Source organism: Enoplosus armatus, chromosome 6 (assembly GCF_043641665.1).
Source record: "Enoplosus armatus isolate fEnoArm2 chromosome 6, fEnoArm2.hap1, whole genome shotgun sequence".
Lineage (NCBI taxonomy): Eukaryota > Metazoa > Chordata > Actinopteri > Centrarchiformes > Enoplosidae > Enoplosus > Enoplosus armatus.
Window position 1 is genome coordinate 15,030,223 of NC_092185.1, and position 15,048 is coordinate 15,045,270.

Consider the following 15,048-nt stretch of genomic DNA (forward strand, 5'->3'; position numbering starts at 1 on the left):
ATGGAAATAGATGCCCGTTTTCGCTACTATTTCCAGCACCCGTGGTCGCGCCTCATCGTGGCCTACCTCGTCACCTTCTTCAACTTCCTCATCTTTGCAGAGGACCCCATCTCTCACAGTCAGACTGAGGCCCATATGATTGTGGTGGGCAACTGCTTCTCCTTCCTGTTCAACAAGTACCCGGGCCTCGGATGGAACATCCTGAAAGTAGTGTGCTGGATTCTGGCCATTATCACTGGCCTGTTAGCCGGGAAGTTTATATTCCACCGCCAGCTCTTTGGTAAGTCATGCGCACAATAATGCAGTGGAATGTGCAGAGTAATGGCTCTGCTGAGGGAGGGAACCTTCCTCCTGAGTTGTTTTATTGTGGCTGTTCATCAGTGAACAGCACCATACACACCACTTTTTGACAAAAGTAATGTAATGAAAGGCAATTATCATGTCTTTATAATCAGCTCTCATCTTTGTATCTGTCCTCCTGCCTGCATCCACCCTTTCTCGTCTTTCTTCTCAACTAACAAGTCTTTTCATTGTCGATTAATCTTATTATTTTCTGGATTAATCCATTAGCCTATGTAATGTCATCTAGTTGCTTGTTTTATTGGACCAACACCCCAAAACCTAAAAATAAACAGAAACTGGGAAATGTTTGGTATTTTTGCTTACAATTACTCAACAAATGCTTAAAATAATCCATTTAATCAACTAATCATTTCAGCTGTAGGTTTAATTAGATTGGTGAAGCTACTGCAAGGATGAAACAATCAAAAAGGTCACAAAGGCAATACTGGAGATTTATGTGATCTGTTGGTGCTGAATAGAATATGTGCTCCTTTTGTTTGTATCTGATCAGCGGTTCTCAACCTTTTTGGCTTGCAACCCGTTATAAAGATGCATGACCTGCTCACACCCACTCTCCCCTCGCAGGCTGCATATGCAGAGTGAGCAAAACAAACAAGAGAGGGAAGCTTAGACATGAGAAACCATTTTGTGTCTTACAATAAAAGTGATATGACAGATAATAATATATATAAGTTTATTTGATATCCCACATAAGGACTCACAACCACCCAATAGATCTTTTTCATTCAGACATTTTGACATGTCACAGCAGGAAAAGCATAGCTTAATGTTAATAACATTAAAAGACAACTGATTTAGCATTGGGCTTCTATAACATTGTTGCACTCACGATGGACAGTTTAAAAAAAAAAGATCAAAATCGATTCAGCAGGACCTGCTATTATGTTTTTATTCTATACATTCTGCTTCCTTGTAAAAAATATGGCGCCTACATTACCCACAATGCACACAACGTCTGCAGTGACAGTGGCCTGGAAGAGGAAACGTACAGTACATCGGTGATAGCTTTGTTCCACTTAAGTGTCCTAGTAAACCTCGCCAGTTAGCCAACATGCATACTAGCATCTCTGAATCAGAATCAGAATCAAGTTTATTGCCAAGTAGGTTTTCACATACAAAGAATGGGTATAGAGTCAGTGTCAGTTGTGGTCTCCGGCCATGTTGGTGAGGCCAGCTGCAGATGGAAAGAAACTGTTCTTGTGCCACAAGGTTTTGGTCCTGATGGACCGCAGCCTCCTGCCAGAGGGGAGTGTCTCAAACAGTTTGTGTCTGGGCTGGGAGGGGTCGGCCACAATCTTTCCTGCACGCCTCAGGGTCCTGGAGGCGTACAGGTCCTGGAGGGATGGCAAATGGCAGCCAATCACCACCTCTGTGGAGCAAATGATACACTGCAGTCTGCCCTTGTGCTTGGCAGTGGCAGCAGCGTACCGGATGGTGATGGAGGAGGTGAGGATGGACTCAATGATGGTGGTGTAGAAGTGCACCATCATTGTCTTTGGCAGGTTGAACTTCTTCAATTGCCACAGGAAGTACATCCTCTGCTGGGCCTTTTTGGTGAGGGAGCTGATGTTCAGCTCCCGCTTGAGGTCCTGCATGATGATGTGCCCAGGAAGTGGAAGGACTCCACAGTGTTGACTGGGGAGCCACACAGGATTATGGGGTCGGGTAGGGCTGGCTTCTTTCTGTTATGCAGTTATCATTAATTCAATTCAATTCAATTCAAAGGGGCTTCATTGGCATGGGAAACAGATGTTTACATTGCCAAAGCAAGTGTGAAATAAAACATGTACATAAACAGAAGTGTTTTATTTGATTTAATGTTTTTACTGTAATGTTTTAATGCTTTTTCTGATATGTTATGAACATCCGCATACTACATATTTTAGTCATGAGCCAGTCCTCATGTTGCTCACTTCCTTCACCTCTCACACCTCCCTGAAGCATTTCCTCTTCTTTCACACATCTTCCTACAACCTCAACCTTTTCTCTCTTGTGGCTCTCTTACCAGCTTGACTCTTTCCATTTCACTCTCCTCTCATAAGGCCGTGACTCCAATTTCATCAGCCCTTCATTTGTTTAAACTGTGCAGCAGTTCGCAGTGCTTTCTGTTCAACTCACACATTTCATTTCCTACTCACTTCACAACTCATTTAGGCCCGGATATTATTGGCCACCCTGGCTTATCTTGGGATGAACCATTAATGACTGTAATTGGAGGGCAGTGGGCATGGGGGATGGGGGGGGGTAGTACTCAGAGTGATCATCTTCTCTGAGCATAAATAGAAAGGCAAGAGTGCATGATGACATGATACTTTCTGCAAATACAGAATCCTCACTAAGAGGGGAAATGGAAAATGGCTTTGAGGACTGTGGTTTTCCTGGACATGGTGGACAGTTAGTGGATCAGATAATACCAGCTGGTCTATCTTCTCAAGTTGCAATCGTTTCATTGACAAGTTTCTCTTCCTTTCAGTCAGGACCCCACATGGGGTTACTTGATGCTGTTTACATACAGGGTCCTTGGAGATTTGAAGACTGAGACAGAGAAGTTAATTTGATATACTGCCAATAAAAATAGGTCTGAAATACTATATATATAGATATATAGATATGTATATAATCTTTTTAATATACACAGTTTGGAGCTGGCCCATACAAAAGAATGTCATATTGAAATTCACAAGACACTAACAACCTAAACTGCTAGTGTCGTCAGAATTTGGGGTCCTAAAAATGGGGTCACCTGCGAGACAAGGTTGAGAAAACACTGATCTATGATGTTGGTTTACCAAACTCATTACAGAAACCTCCATCACATCTGTTACCTCTAGCGTTATATATCCATGCAGATAGTTTTGAAAGAGTGCAGCTCATCCTGCAGCCAGGTACAACTAATGTGCTTCAGCAAGCTTCCAAACAGATGGTTTGTGTTTCTGTAAGTGTGAGAGAGGTGATGTTTTGTGTGTGCATGTGTGGTTGTATGTGTGTGTGTCCTAGGACAGATGAAGAGAATATGGTCGAGAGGAAAAAAAGGAGAGGCTGGTGTTGAGAGTTGGAGAGGCGAGATGTGTCCTGCACAACATTTCAGTGAAGCAGTTATGTAATCACAACCCAGGTAGGGCATAAGAGCTGTACTCTAGAACCAGGCCCACTGTAAAATCTATCATCTATTATAGATCTGTCACACAGGCCCACATGGCCCACCAACTGCACATCATGATGTCTCTATTAAAGCCTGCAGATCTCTATCCACTATCTCTTCTGCTCTCTGATATGTAGGCGGGCAGTGGGAACACTTCTGGATAGAAACACAGTCCATGCAAAGGATTGAGTACCTGAAAAAGCACTTTAGACATAATCTGTGACTACTGAAAGTGTTTTCTGCAGTCACACTTTGAGATGGTGTTTTCTGATGCCATTTCACAAATATGATACCTTCCATAACTGGAGTTATTTTCCCATTCTGTTTGCAGCTATGCTTAACTTCAAATCAATTTGTCCCAAACCTGTAAACGGACTTTGTTTTTGAAAACTGACACATCACCTGCATCATTTATCATTTATGATGGCCTAGAAAAACATTTTGTAGTGAATTATGCCTCCTCCTCCCTCTAGCGATTTAGTGTTTTCTTTTTTTCCCTGTATTTGCCGCAACATGTGATTTACCTCCTCAGAAGCCCACACAAATATTAATCCAGTTGTCGCATAACACTGTCTCTTTGCAATCCTTATATTCAGTTATGTTTAGGCAGTAGGCAGAGGTGCTCAGTATTGTTCTCGGTTTGCCTCTGTTGGACAAAAGCAGAATAAACTCTCTGTGATGAATAGCTTGTGACAGATTATGCGATTTAAGACTACAATTGAGGTTCAAGGAACAACCTATGCTGTTCTATTCAGCCACTCAAGGCTATATGTGCTCTCTAATGGAGTGGGCGGTAGCCAATGACTTCTGGTCATTCGGAGGGAGACTGGCTGTCATTATACATTTGTATTAAATCTTAGGTCACTGGGTTTGTGAGCTGTCTATTTCAGTTTGAGTGTGGTTTATTTGTGTTCAGCCATGGATTAGATTAAGCCACCTTTTTAAATGTGAAGACAGAGACTCCTTTGGACCGATCATGGTCAAGGTTGCAGATATTTCACTTACAAAGCATTACTAACCAAGAATTTGAAGAAAAACATATTTCATTCTAACACTTTTAGGGGAAGTGCATCGTAAACAGTATTAGCTTCCACATGGGAAACATATAAAAATGTCCTTTTTGTTTTTACTCAGACAGCATACAAATGTAAAAGGACTTTGGCTTCTCACAAAATAAAGATTAGTAGACTCTCTCTCACTCAGTCACACACGCGCACACACACACACACACACACACACACACACACATAAAGATCACACAGACTCAAAGACTAAGAAAGATGATTTGGAAACACATTTTTAAAAAATTATTGATTTAAGTTGGCAGATGTCAATCTGTTCCGTATTCTAGGGGAAGTGACAGCGAAGGATGCTTAAACCTTGACTGACAACATTGATGAGAACAACAAAATAAGAGTGCCACAGGTCAGATGATGTGCAGATAGAACATGTGAAATCCATTGACATTCAAACCTATATCTAACCTACTAAGCACCATTTTAAAGGAGTAGTTCAACATTTTGGCAAATACGCTTTTTTCACTTTCCTGTTTAATGTTATCACGTTTGTTTAATTCGTACAAAACCAAAGTGTTAAAAAGACAATTTGTCTGAAAGTCACTGTGCCTGGCCAAGAAATGCCCAGCACAAAACCCCCTGTAAAACCACAACTTGTCTTTTTTACATTTCGGTTTTTGGACAGATTAGACAGAGATACAACATGCTAGTTAATAAACTTTAGAGTTGCTGATTTAGAGGCTCATTGTGTTACCTTTGGGCAGAGCCAGGCTAACCGTTTCCCCTTCTTCCAGCCTCCGTGGTAAGCTAAGCTAAAACCTATATAATATTTACAACAAATACCTCGAACACAACTGCAGTGATGTAGCAGCACCACAGCACTAAAGCTTTGTATCATGGGCCTACCTTTGCAGTAAATGACTCTCTCACTGCCCATCTCCATAATAGGAAAAGTGAAACTACTTCTCATTTCTCTCTCATGCTGGCTCAGTCCTTAGATTTGCATAATATATTCACCTATCTCTCTCCAAGGCTTTGTGACTTCTAAAGGGTAAATTGAAGGGTAATTTTGAGTCATGTGGAGCGCAGTCTTAACTGGATTAGACCCTACTTTGCATGTTATTACCGACACTTACATTCAATCAAACACTGACCGCTTGTCTCCACTTGGATGAGTTATTTGAGGCTCCTCAATAGTGTGAACAGCACAAAAAAGGTGACAGTAATGTGAAAACCTGTTTCTGTTGATCACAGAGCTGTTAACACTATTGGATGCTCATCTGAGCTCTGTGTGTGTGTGTGTTAGTTGAGACATGTCATTGGTTGCTCTGTTGTTGGAGTGCCTCTCGTCCCCTTTCCCTGATCTTGATGATTGTAGCCTGCAGGATGCCATCTGGGTTCTGTCATATGTTATTACTGTACCACGCAAAGGCTGAGATGGCTTATGTACGGCACTGTGTGGCTGCGGGTCAAAGTGGAGTGAGTGTGTGTGTGTGTGTAGGAGTGGATGGGTGGTTGGCAGGATAGAGGCTCCCTGCATGCTTTGTGTGCGTGTGTGTGTGTGTGTGTGTCGCTGCGGGGTATTTTATTGTCCGTGTGTGTCTCGGAGAGAATGTGTTGCTGTTGAGAGTGAATTCATGTCTCTGCTTCTATTCAGACTAGTGCCAAAACAATTAGCCTTTTAATTTATCAGCAGGAAATTACACATATTTCCAGTCATTAAATACACTTTAAGTTTGCTTTTTTTTTTTTATATAAGGAGAGCCGCAACTTCAGATTATTGTCGTTATAGATTAAACTGTGAAATATTTTTGAAAATCTAGGAAAAGGTCCAACACAATTTCCCAGAAGCCCGATGTGATGTCTTGAAATAGTTGGTTTAGTCCAAATATAACCCATTTTACAAAAATAGAAATAGAGAAAAGCAGTGATGATTACTCAGTTGTCAATAGTTGTGGATTAATTTTCTATTGAACAACTTTTTTGATTAATTTGGTAATTGTCTGAATTGAGGTATATTTTTACTTCTCATCCACCCATTTGTCTGAATAGTTCAGAACAACAACGGCACTGTTCTGGCATCAGTGTATCGCCAAGGAATCCACAAATAGCAATGCGACCCCTCTGATCTATACAGCTGATCTGCAGTTATCTGCATAATTGTCAGCCTCATGACTATTCAGCCTTCAACAACCCTCTGTTGCCCTGTGGAGCTGTATGTTTTACACTCTCCTTCAGGCCAGTCTGTATTATTTGGCTTTGGAGGCTGCCACCCTTATTCTTTAAATAATGTATGATTGCTCTGGTGTCAGTGCACTGCTGCGCCCCTGCGGCCTGAAGTTATACTTTGTCACTCTGTGAGTCTTTGATGCATTTCAGTGCAGTCGTCATTTATGGGTGGTTGTATTGTTGTCTGTGAATCCAAACTATATGGTAGACATCCCTTATGTTTATGTTTGTGTTTGTTGTCTCATGTTATTTGCAGCAAATGCTAATCAATAATTTTATATTAACAATGGAAAAAATGGTTTTGTATGTAGTGCCAAAACCACAGAGAATTATCATCTGCAGTTCCCCTCAGTTCTGCAGAGCATTTTAGCCTCTTTCAGCTTGTTTTGGTTTTTAAGGTTTCCAACTTTACTGTTTCAGTTCAGTCTCTCCGCTCTCATCATCTTTGTTTCCAGCAACAGCAACAGCACTTTCTGCTGCCTACTCAGCACCAAACAGCAAACACAAAGTTAGCAACTAAAAACTTTAAAACATGTTAATATGTCAATGTTGCATGTTACATTGCCCCAAGTGCCCAAAATCTCAACCGATGTGTCTAAGTGTCTTACCTAAACCATTGACATTTTCCTTCCCAAAACTATATTGTAACATTTTGTAAACCTACAGATAATTCTTCATTCTCACAAAGACGTTATTAATGCGCTATACTTGTGGAGTGAATGTCCATGTGATAAAACACAAAGGTGTTTGCACAGCAGACAGGGAGACGCAGACATAGAGCAATAATGACAAGAGCTCGCAAACAAAGGAAACCAGCCAAAAGGAAATTGCTTATTTACCTGAAATATATGACTCCTTTGGTCTGGAGCCAAGCCATAAATAAAATGAAAGGATCTAACAGGCCTCTTACTGGAGCAGGTACAGTGGTACAGTGGCCCAGTAGCCAGCTCTCTGTGTCTCGGCTCTCCCTGCGGAGGGAGTTCTGTTGTCACTTCCCACCTCTGATTTATTATCCAGACATTTAGTTACAGAGGAGTTCAGCTCTGGGGACGCTAGTGGCCGTAGTCACGGCTATTCCCAAACCCCCCTGTGATGCTGCGGCCCAGCAAATGGGTGTGATGAATGGGCATGCTAGTGTGTACATGCTAAGATCCAGGCAGCGCTATTGCTAAGGCTCTCTCCACTCTGGATTTGTGTTTGAGGGAGAATGTTCATTAGGGTCCCTAAGGAGGTCAGGATTGTTGTTCTGATGCTTCAAATCAAAACAGGATACAGCAGCGCTGCGTACTGAAACCTAAAATAGATGAAAGTACAGAGTGGAGCTGCCCTTACAGTTTGCTCATAATGTGTGCAAATTGCTGACTTGAATACAAAGAGCAGTGATTGAGATTGGAAGACTGTGCTATCAATATGGAAATGATGGTATCACTTACTGTGTGACCAAACATTAGCCATGTTTTGGTTTTCAAGGCCTGGCGTTTACTTTTTTCATTGTTCATTTTGATCATGTTTTCCATGTGCAGTGTCCAGTTAACTGCGCTACAAAATATTTGAACAGGAGGTGGTGGTGGGTTTGTTTTAGTACGCTGTATTCATTCACCTGTGCTTTTCTGAAATGATACTGGTGCAGAGGTAATCTGAAGTCAGACCTGAACTGCACAAGCTGTATATAGATGGGTGACAATTTGAAGGAAGAAATCTGTGTTAGTAAGGCCACCACGAGCTTCAATGCTTCTTGGAATAGTTTCTATAAGTCTCTGTAACTCGTTCTTCCTAAAGATATTCCCTCATTAGGTATTTTGATGATGATGCTCTCTAACACTTCCAAAATCTCCCATAGGTGTTTTAATTTAGTCATTCATCAAACCAAAATGGCAAACATTCACTGGTGCCAGCATCTCTCTTTTATACCTTTGTAGATTTTGGTTTTAGACTGTTTTTTTTTACCATTGTCAAGACAATATTCAGCAGAATAATTGATAATAAATATACTCGTTAGTTGTAGCCCTAGACTAGTGTCTTTTGGCAATATCTGTTAATCAGAAGTGGACTGTGCACTGATTTTTCCAGATACAACTGTAAAGGAGGATGAGACCACTGCTGATTTATATTACTGCTTGCAACAATATAAATCAGCAAATCAACAAGACAACAAATATATTTTAACATTTTAATAAAATGTTTTTGTCGTGCAAAACATACCATGTTTAACCTTGATTTTACACTGCTGTCAATTTATCAGCCACAGTAGTTTTACTTTTTTCATTCCAGTTCCATAATAGAGCAATTTACCAGCATACTTTAGGCCAAGGTAATTGTACCATTAACATCTGCCACTGGCACATGTGTAACACTGATACAGCCAAGGCAATTTAAGGTAACTAGCCAAAAAAGTCATGCATTGGGTTCACCCAATTACCCCGACCCTCCTGCTGGCTCTGCAGCACAGCCTCCTGTATCGGTCTCTTTTCAAGGCCAGCAGCTTCCTCTGGAACTGCTCACTAGCCACAATATACAGCACTGGGTCCAGGCAGCTGCTTACACTGCACATGGCCTCAAAGAACTCGTACGAGGCATAGAGGACGTTGGTGTTGGATGGTGTGACCTGGTTATTGATCCTCATGAACACCAGGGTGATGATCATGACGTGGTACGGCACGAAGGAAACCATAAAGACGAGTATGGCGGCAGTGATGAGCCACAGGGGCTTCCCTCCTGCCCGTGGGGCTCCTCTGTGCCTTCTACCCCTCGGGAGACGCCTCAAAACACGAACTGTCATGATGTAAAAAGCCAACATGCCGCTGAATGGTAGCAGGAAGCCTACTATTGTTCTGATAATGGTGATTGTCTTGACGTAGATAAAAGGGCCCTGGATGTGGTCCATGCACACAGTGACGTTTTTTGGTCGCTGAACAGCAAAAGTTACAAATAAGTCAGGAATGGAACTCAGGATCACCATGACCCATGTGCAGACTGAGCATAGCTTTGCTTTACCCACGTCCCACCAGCGGAGAGAGCTGATGGGGTGCACAGTCCCAACATAACGATCGAAACTGATAAGAGTGAGGAAGAGGATGCTGCCATATATGTTGATGTTGAAGGAGATCTTCTTGAACTGGCAGAAGATCTGTATGTCTTTGAGGTACGGCCTCTGAAAGGTAAAGTAGAGGGTGAAAGGGAGGGTGAGGATCCAGGCTGAGTCGCACAGAGCCAGGTTCAACAGGAAAACATTGCTGGTGCTGGAGGTTTTCCTGAAGCAAATGTAGTTGATTAGAGCTGCGATGTTTCCCAGGATCCCCACAGGAAGGGCAAAAGAGAAGAGGACCAGCAGGACATAGCAATACCACTTGCCATTCTCAAACTGGCTGCAGAACACTGTTGACTGGTTCAGGAACTCCAGAAGCACCTCTGAGAATTAAAGACAGTCCAGCATTTTAGTATTGCACATAAAGTTGGAGGGCGTGCAAGGCAGACTGTAAAAAGAACACCCTCAGGAATTACTTCCATATTTGATTCTGCACCTCACGAGCTGCGGCCAATGCCAAAGTTCTGTACCAACACACAAAGCACTGTGCACTCTGTGGAAAGTAAGGGTGCAGGTCTTGGTGTTGGATGGGCACGTGGCATGTTTGATTTTTACACAGGAGACTTGAGTTTGCGTCCTGTAATGTTTGCATTTTAATTCAACCATAATCACAATTGCCTGACTTTAATCAAGTGTTTTGGTTGCTTGTTCTTAAAGCTTTCCTAATATGTCTTTTATTTTGCCTGAACTGTCAAACACAATTTAAAGCATACAACAGTTAAGATCTGCCAGGTAAGTTGTCAGTCACAGGAAATTGAACCAAATTGAATCATAAGTACTTTTCTTTAAAGTGAACCTTCTGGCACTAAAAGCATTAACCTATCGAGTGAGCATCAGACTAAAACACACAAAAAAATCTTGTTTTATGACCCAGTTCTCTTACCACATAAAGGTTACGATTCTGTGTGATTGACTTGGTATACATAAATGATGGTCTTGCATATCGTTTAGGTAAAAACTCATGATGTAAGATTGTAAAACAAAATATCACACATGCTAAATTCTGTGTATTAAAAAGTAAATCATAATGTTTTTACACCATCTACCGTCTGGAATTTAAGCTCTATGAAACACTGGATGTGATGTACTATATAGCATCCTTAGTTTTAGTAGGTTTTATATTTCAAGAGTTTAACATCTTCCAGAATAATGTAGGTCGTAGTCTGTTTTATTGACTCTGCCGGTAAGCCCTGCTCTCAGAGAGTACTTAAAGTAAGATGTGTTCACCTGCTGTCTCCCAGGGCCCTCTATATTTACAGTAGCTGTCTCCATAGTCTCTGAGCCTCACCAGTGTGTCCAGGAAGTGAATGCGTGTCTGCTGCGAACAACGAAACCCGGGGACTGTTGATCTATTGCCTCCACTATGTCAGCCTCTGTTTGCTCTTAATCAGAGATAATACATTCATTTTGTTCAGGGGAGCAGATCTTTACAATTTACTTTTAGCTTGTTTCAACCTAGATCATGTCTCATGTCTACCTGTCAGTACACACTAAAAGGGAGAAGTTTTTATATCTTATTTTGTGACATTTAAGTAATAAAACACAGGATTTGTTATCATACAGCTACACCGTGATTAATCATTTTAGAAAGGATGAGAATACAATATAATGTAGACAGTATTGACATTATTTAGACAACATTCATGTCAAGAAATTAGAAAAATTAGACAAAAGTTTATTAGTTCATTATTGTAGGCTAAATTAAATTAATTTTAAAGTTTGATAACTTTTAAGTAGAATATCGTTACTGTTTGGTCCTAAAACATGTTAAAATGTTTAAGGTAGAGGTAAAAAATAAAAAGAGATTCAGGTTGTACTTACCTCCCTTAGCGGTGTCAGACTTGTTGTTGCTGTTGAAGAGCGTTATCATGATGAATGGAGACAGCGATCACATCTCGGGTCGCCTTCACTCCTCCTCCACCAGCTGTGTGCTTCTCATCTGTCAGGAGCTGTTGGTGCACTGCCTTACCTGTGAGACTGCTCAGTGTGTGTGTGTGTATGTGTGTGTGTAATACAGGAAATGGAGGATTAAACAAAACCACTGTTAAAACGTCTGAGATACATGAATTGCTTGTCCATGTTCGCCAGTTATGTTATGTTTTGTTCTGACTCCAGGGCTTCTGTATGTCATGTGAGTGGATTACAACAATACAATATGGTGACTTTATAACCTGAGCTACTTTATAACCATAATGTCGGCAGTCCATTGATTGCCTGAGACAATCTGGACTGAGTGGGAATCCAAAAAAATTGGATTTAAGAATGATACAACAGTCCTACAATACATCCTACCTTCATGAAGGTGTTAATGTTCAGTTTTTGTTGAAACATACAGACATACAAAAACGCTCATGGATATCAATGGGGTGAGCAAATGAGGTAGTATTAGTTTTAGCTTGGTGTACCTAATAAACTGACAACTGAGTGTATAAAAGGCACTCAAACCCCAGTTTCGTTAAGGGACATGCTTGTATCACTGTGTTCTGTTTTGTCCTGATTTGACATGTCGCATATACTATACATATGCTTTCACTGGGTTTGAGACTTAACTGCCAGTTCTGTGGAAAATCCTTTTAATATTCCTGTTAATTATTTCTAAGGTTGAAAGCAGGTACCTTGGCAGACTGCTTAGCCTATTGAGCATAGACTAATACCTGGATATTCTTCTGCTACGCTGCCACTACATTTAAATAATTCCCAAAACTGTGGATTTGTTTTTCCACAAATGCAAATAATTGTGGCAACTGAATGCAGACACAGATCTGATACAAGATTTGATACAAATGACACAAGAGGACACAGTTAGAGGTACCCTGTCTCTAAGTCCTGTATGTAAAGAAAGATAAAGCACAAAATGGTGTAATGCGTTCTTCCCAAAGACTAGGGTTGTATTGGACACCTTCCTCCCAAAAAAGCTGGACTAAATGTTGTGTTTTATGGTGTTTACAGAACCTGCAATTCAAGAAGGACACAGTATGTTGAGTGTGAAGACACCTGCCAGTCAGCTCTTTGGTGTGTGTCCATTTCTTACCACTAGATGGAGACACTGCTATGTGTTTTATTTTTATTTGGACATAACTTGAGGAGAGGTGGATATGATCTCATCCCAAACAGAACATTAAAAATAGCATTAGAGGAATAATACTGTAAATACTGCAATCAGTATTCAAAATGGAGAGCAATAAACCAGCTTGGTCCATTTGAGGGGGTGTTTTTGCAGTGAAAGTCCTCCTCAAGTGTCTCCCTCTCTTCCCTCTGTGTTGTTTTTTGTGTGTTTTTGTGTGTGTGGCTGTTGTTGTCCCCTGCTGGGCTGAGCCTCGCAGTAGACAGTGCTCATGAATCACCCCTTATCGGGGTCCTCTACTGTCGGGAGGTGTGGTGACTCAAACTGCTTGGCTGAATAGTCTTGAATCACCCCCTAGTTAAAGCCTGCCCATATAGGCTGCGAGAGCGGCCGTGCTCGCTGGCGCGGCGTGCTGCTTTAAAAGTCAGATCTGCCGATACAGACTGTGCACCTACAACTAAGCCAGGGCTCATTGGCGTTGGTGGCAATTAAGTTCACCCATGCAAGTCAATTCAATTATGCATCGGTGATGAGCCCTGAAATACCACAGAGCAAGACGTATGGTGTGGCCTCACTTTGCTTTTGCTAAAACTCCCCAAATTTTTAAGGTCAAGTGTTGTTATTAAGGGAATATTGAACTTTGTATTCTCTTCCGTTAAGCTCACAATAAGTAAATAACCAAAGTTTAAACTAACATTGCAGATCTGTTGTTTTCTGCATGATATATTTGAACTGACAACAGGAGGGTCATTCATCAACTGCACTTTAACTCAACAAAGATCTTCATCTCCATAGGATTCTCAGCATCTTTGTTTTTATGTGCACAGCGGAAAAAATAGAAGTGAGCAAGCTGAGATTGAACAGCATGTAAAACTATTGGAGAATAAACCAGCCAGGCTGTGATGGGAAAATAAATGGAGCATTCTGCTTTGCTGTCTTTGCTGTGTGTGTGTGTGTGTGTGTGTGTGTGTGTGTGTGTGTGTGTGTGTGTGTGCGTGTGCGTGTGCGTGTGCGTGTGCGCGTGCGCGTATGTGTGTGGACACAAACACAATGAGCCCTCCGAGGAGCTGTAACTCAAAGGGATGCTGACTGAGCTAGAGGAGAGAAAAACAAAGAGTTGTTCCTGGGAAGATGGCCGCTTCTGGCACCGGATCACAGCTCACAGAGCTGAAGCAGAGGGAGAGCCTTGAATTGAAGTGTGTGTGTGTGTGTGTGAGCAATATGTAAAACAGTGGAAATAGAGGTGTATAGTCAAGCTTACTCATAGAGGATTTCTTAATTAACAGTCAATTCTGTAACCTTGAAGCATGAGCACTATTTATACTGATGTCCCGAATTGAGTCCTTTTATGTTGGGTATCATGTCTGATCTGATTCTTATATTTACCTAAATGTTGATTAAATATATACCTGATGCATTGAAATAACAGCTGTAGCCTTCTAAATCTGCCCACCTTATTTTCTTACGAGCTACTTGATCCAAATACAGAAGGTCCTGATTCAAAACTATGAAGTTGATCAGCTCAAATCATTGATATGATAAGAATGAAAGTTTAACTCGGAGAATGCGATTGCTGAATTTGACGTGACACTATGAGCTAGAGAGAAGGCGTACCACTCTGGTGGTTTTTGGAACTACAAAACTCAGTCCACTCACGATTGTTACAGTGGTGCTACAGAGTGATGCTACTTTTTAGGGCTGAACAATTAATCAAAATACCATCGAAATATGGCCAAGTGCAACAACCAAATCGCAGGAGCTACAATTTTTTGATGAAGGTAAAACCCATTATAAATGAAGCACTGTGGTGCTGCAGAGATGCCCCGGCCTACAAATCATATTCTCCAGAAGTAAGGGAACCTGCTTGTTAGGTACAGACCCCACATCACCAATCACATCAATCACATCATCATTTCTATATTTCTTTGAAAATGCTAAAATTACCATTGCCACTAAAATTGAACAGAGGTGAAAGAATATAGAAATGTGACAGGTTGCTTAGCTTAAGGTAAATTTGAGGTTGATTAAATCACGCTTGACTGTGTTTTACTCTTTGCTATCAATGGCAGTTATGCACTTTTTCACTGTTTCCTTTCTTCTACAGTAAAAGTAGAAAAGCTAGCAAGGCTACCAAAAACTAGCCTACTTA

At 41.2% G+C, this 15,048-nt stretch overlaps 2 protein-coding genes across 2 annotated transcripts in view; one reads left to right on the plus strand and one right to left on the minus strand.

Annotated features, from left to right (window-relative positions):
* Window positions 1-15,048, plus strand: part of tmem117 (transmembrane protein 117) — a 37,324-nt gene continuing 22,276 nt past the window's right edge. The window contains exon 1 of the mRNA XM_070908060.1: window positions 1-280. Coding sequence (XP_070764161.1) covers window positions 1-280 — 280 coding nt within the window. The remainder of the gene's footprint in view (window positions 281-15,048) is intronic.
* LOC139287174 (P2Y purinoceptor 1-like) lies at window positions 9,023-11,705 on the minus strand. Its single transcript, XM_070908171.1, has 2 exons — window positions 11,657-11,705; window positions 9,023-10,158 (listed from the first exon to the last, which is right to left on the minus strand). Exons 1-2 carry the CDS (start codon window positions 11,703-11,705, stop codon window positions 9,158-9,160), a joined length of 1,050 nt encoding a protein of 349 aa, XP_070764272.1. The 3' UTR covers window positions 9,023-9,157.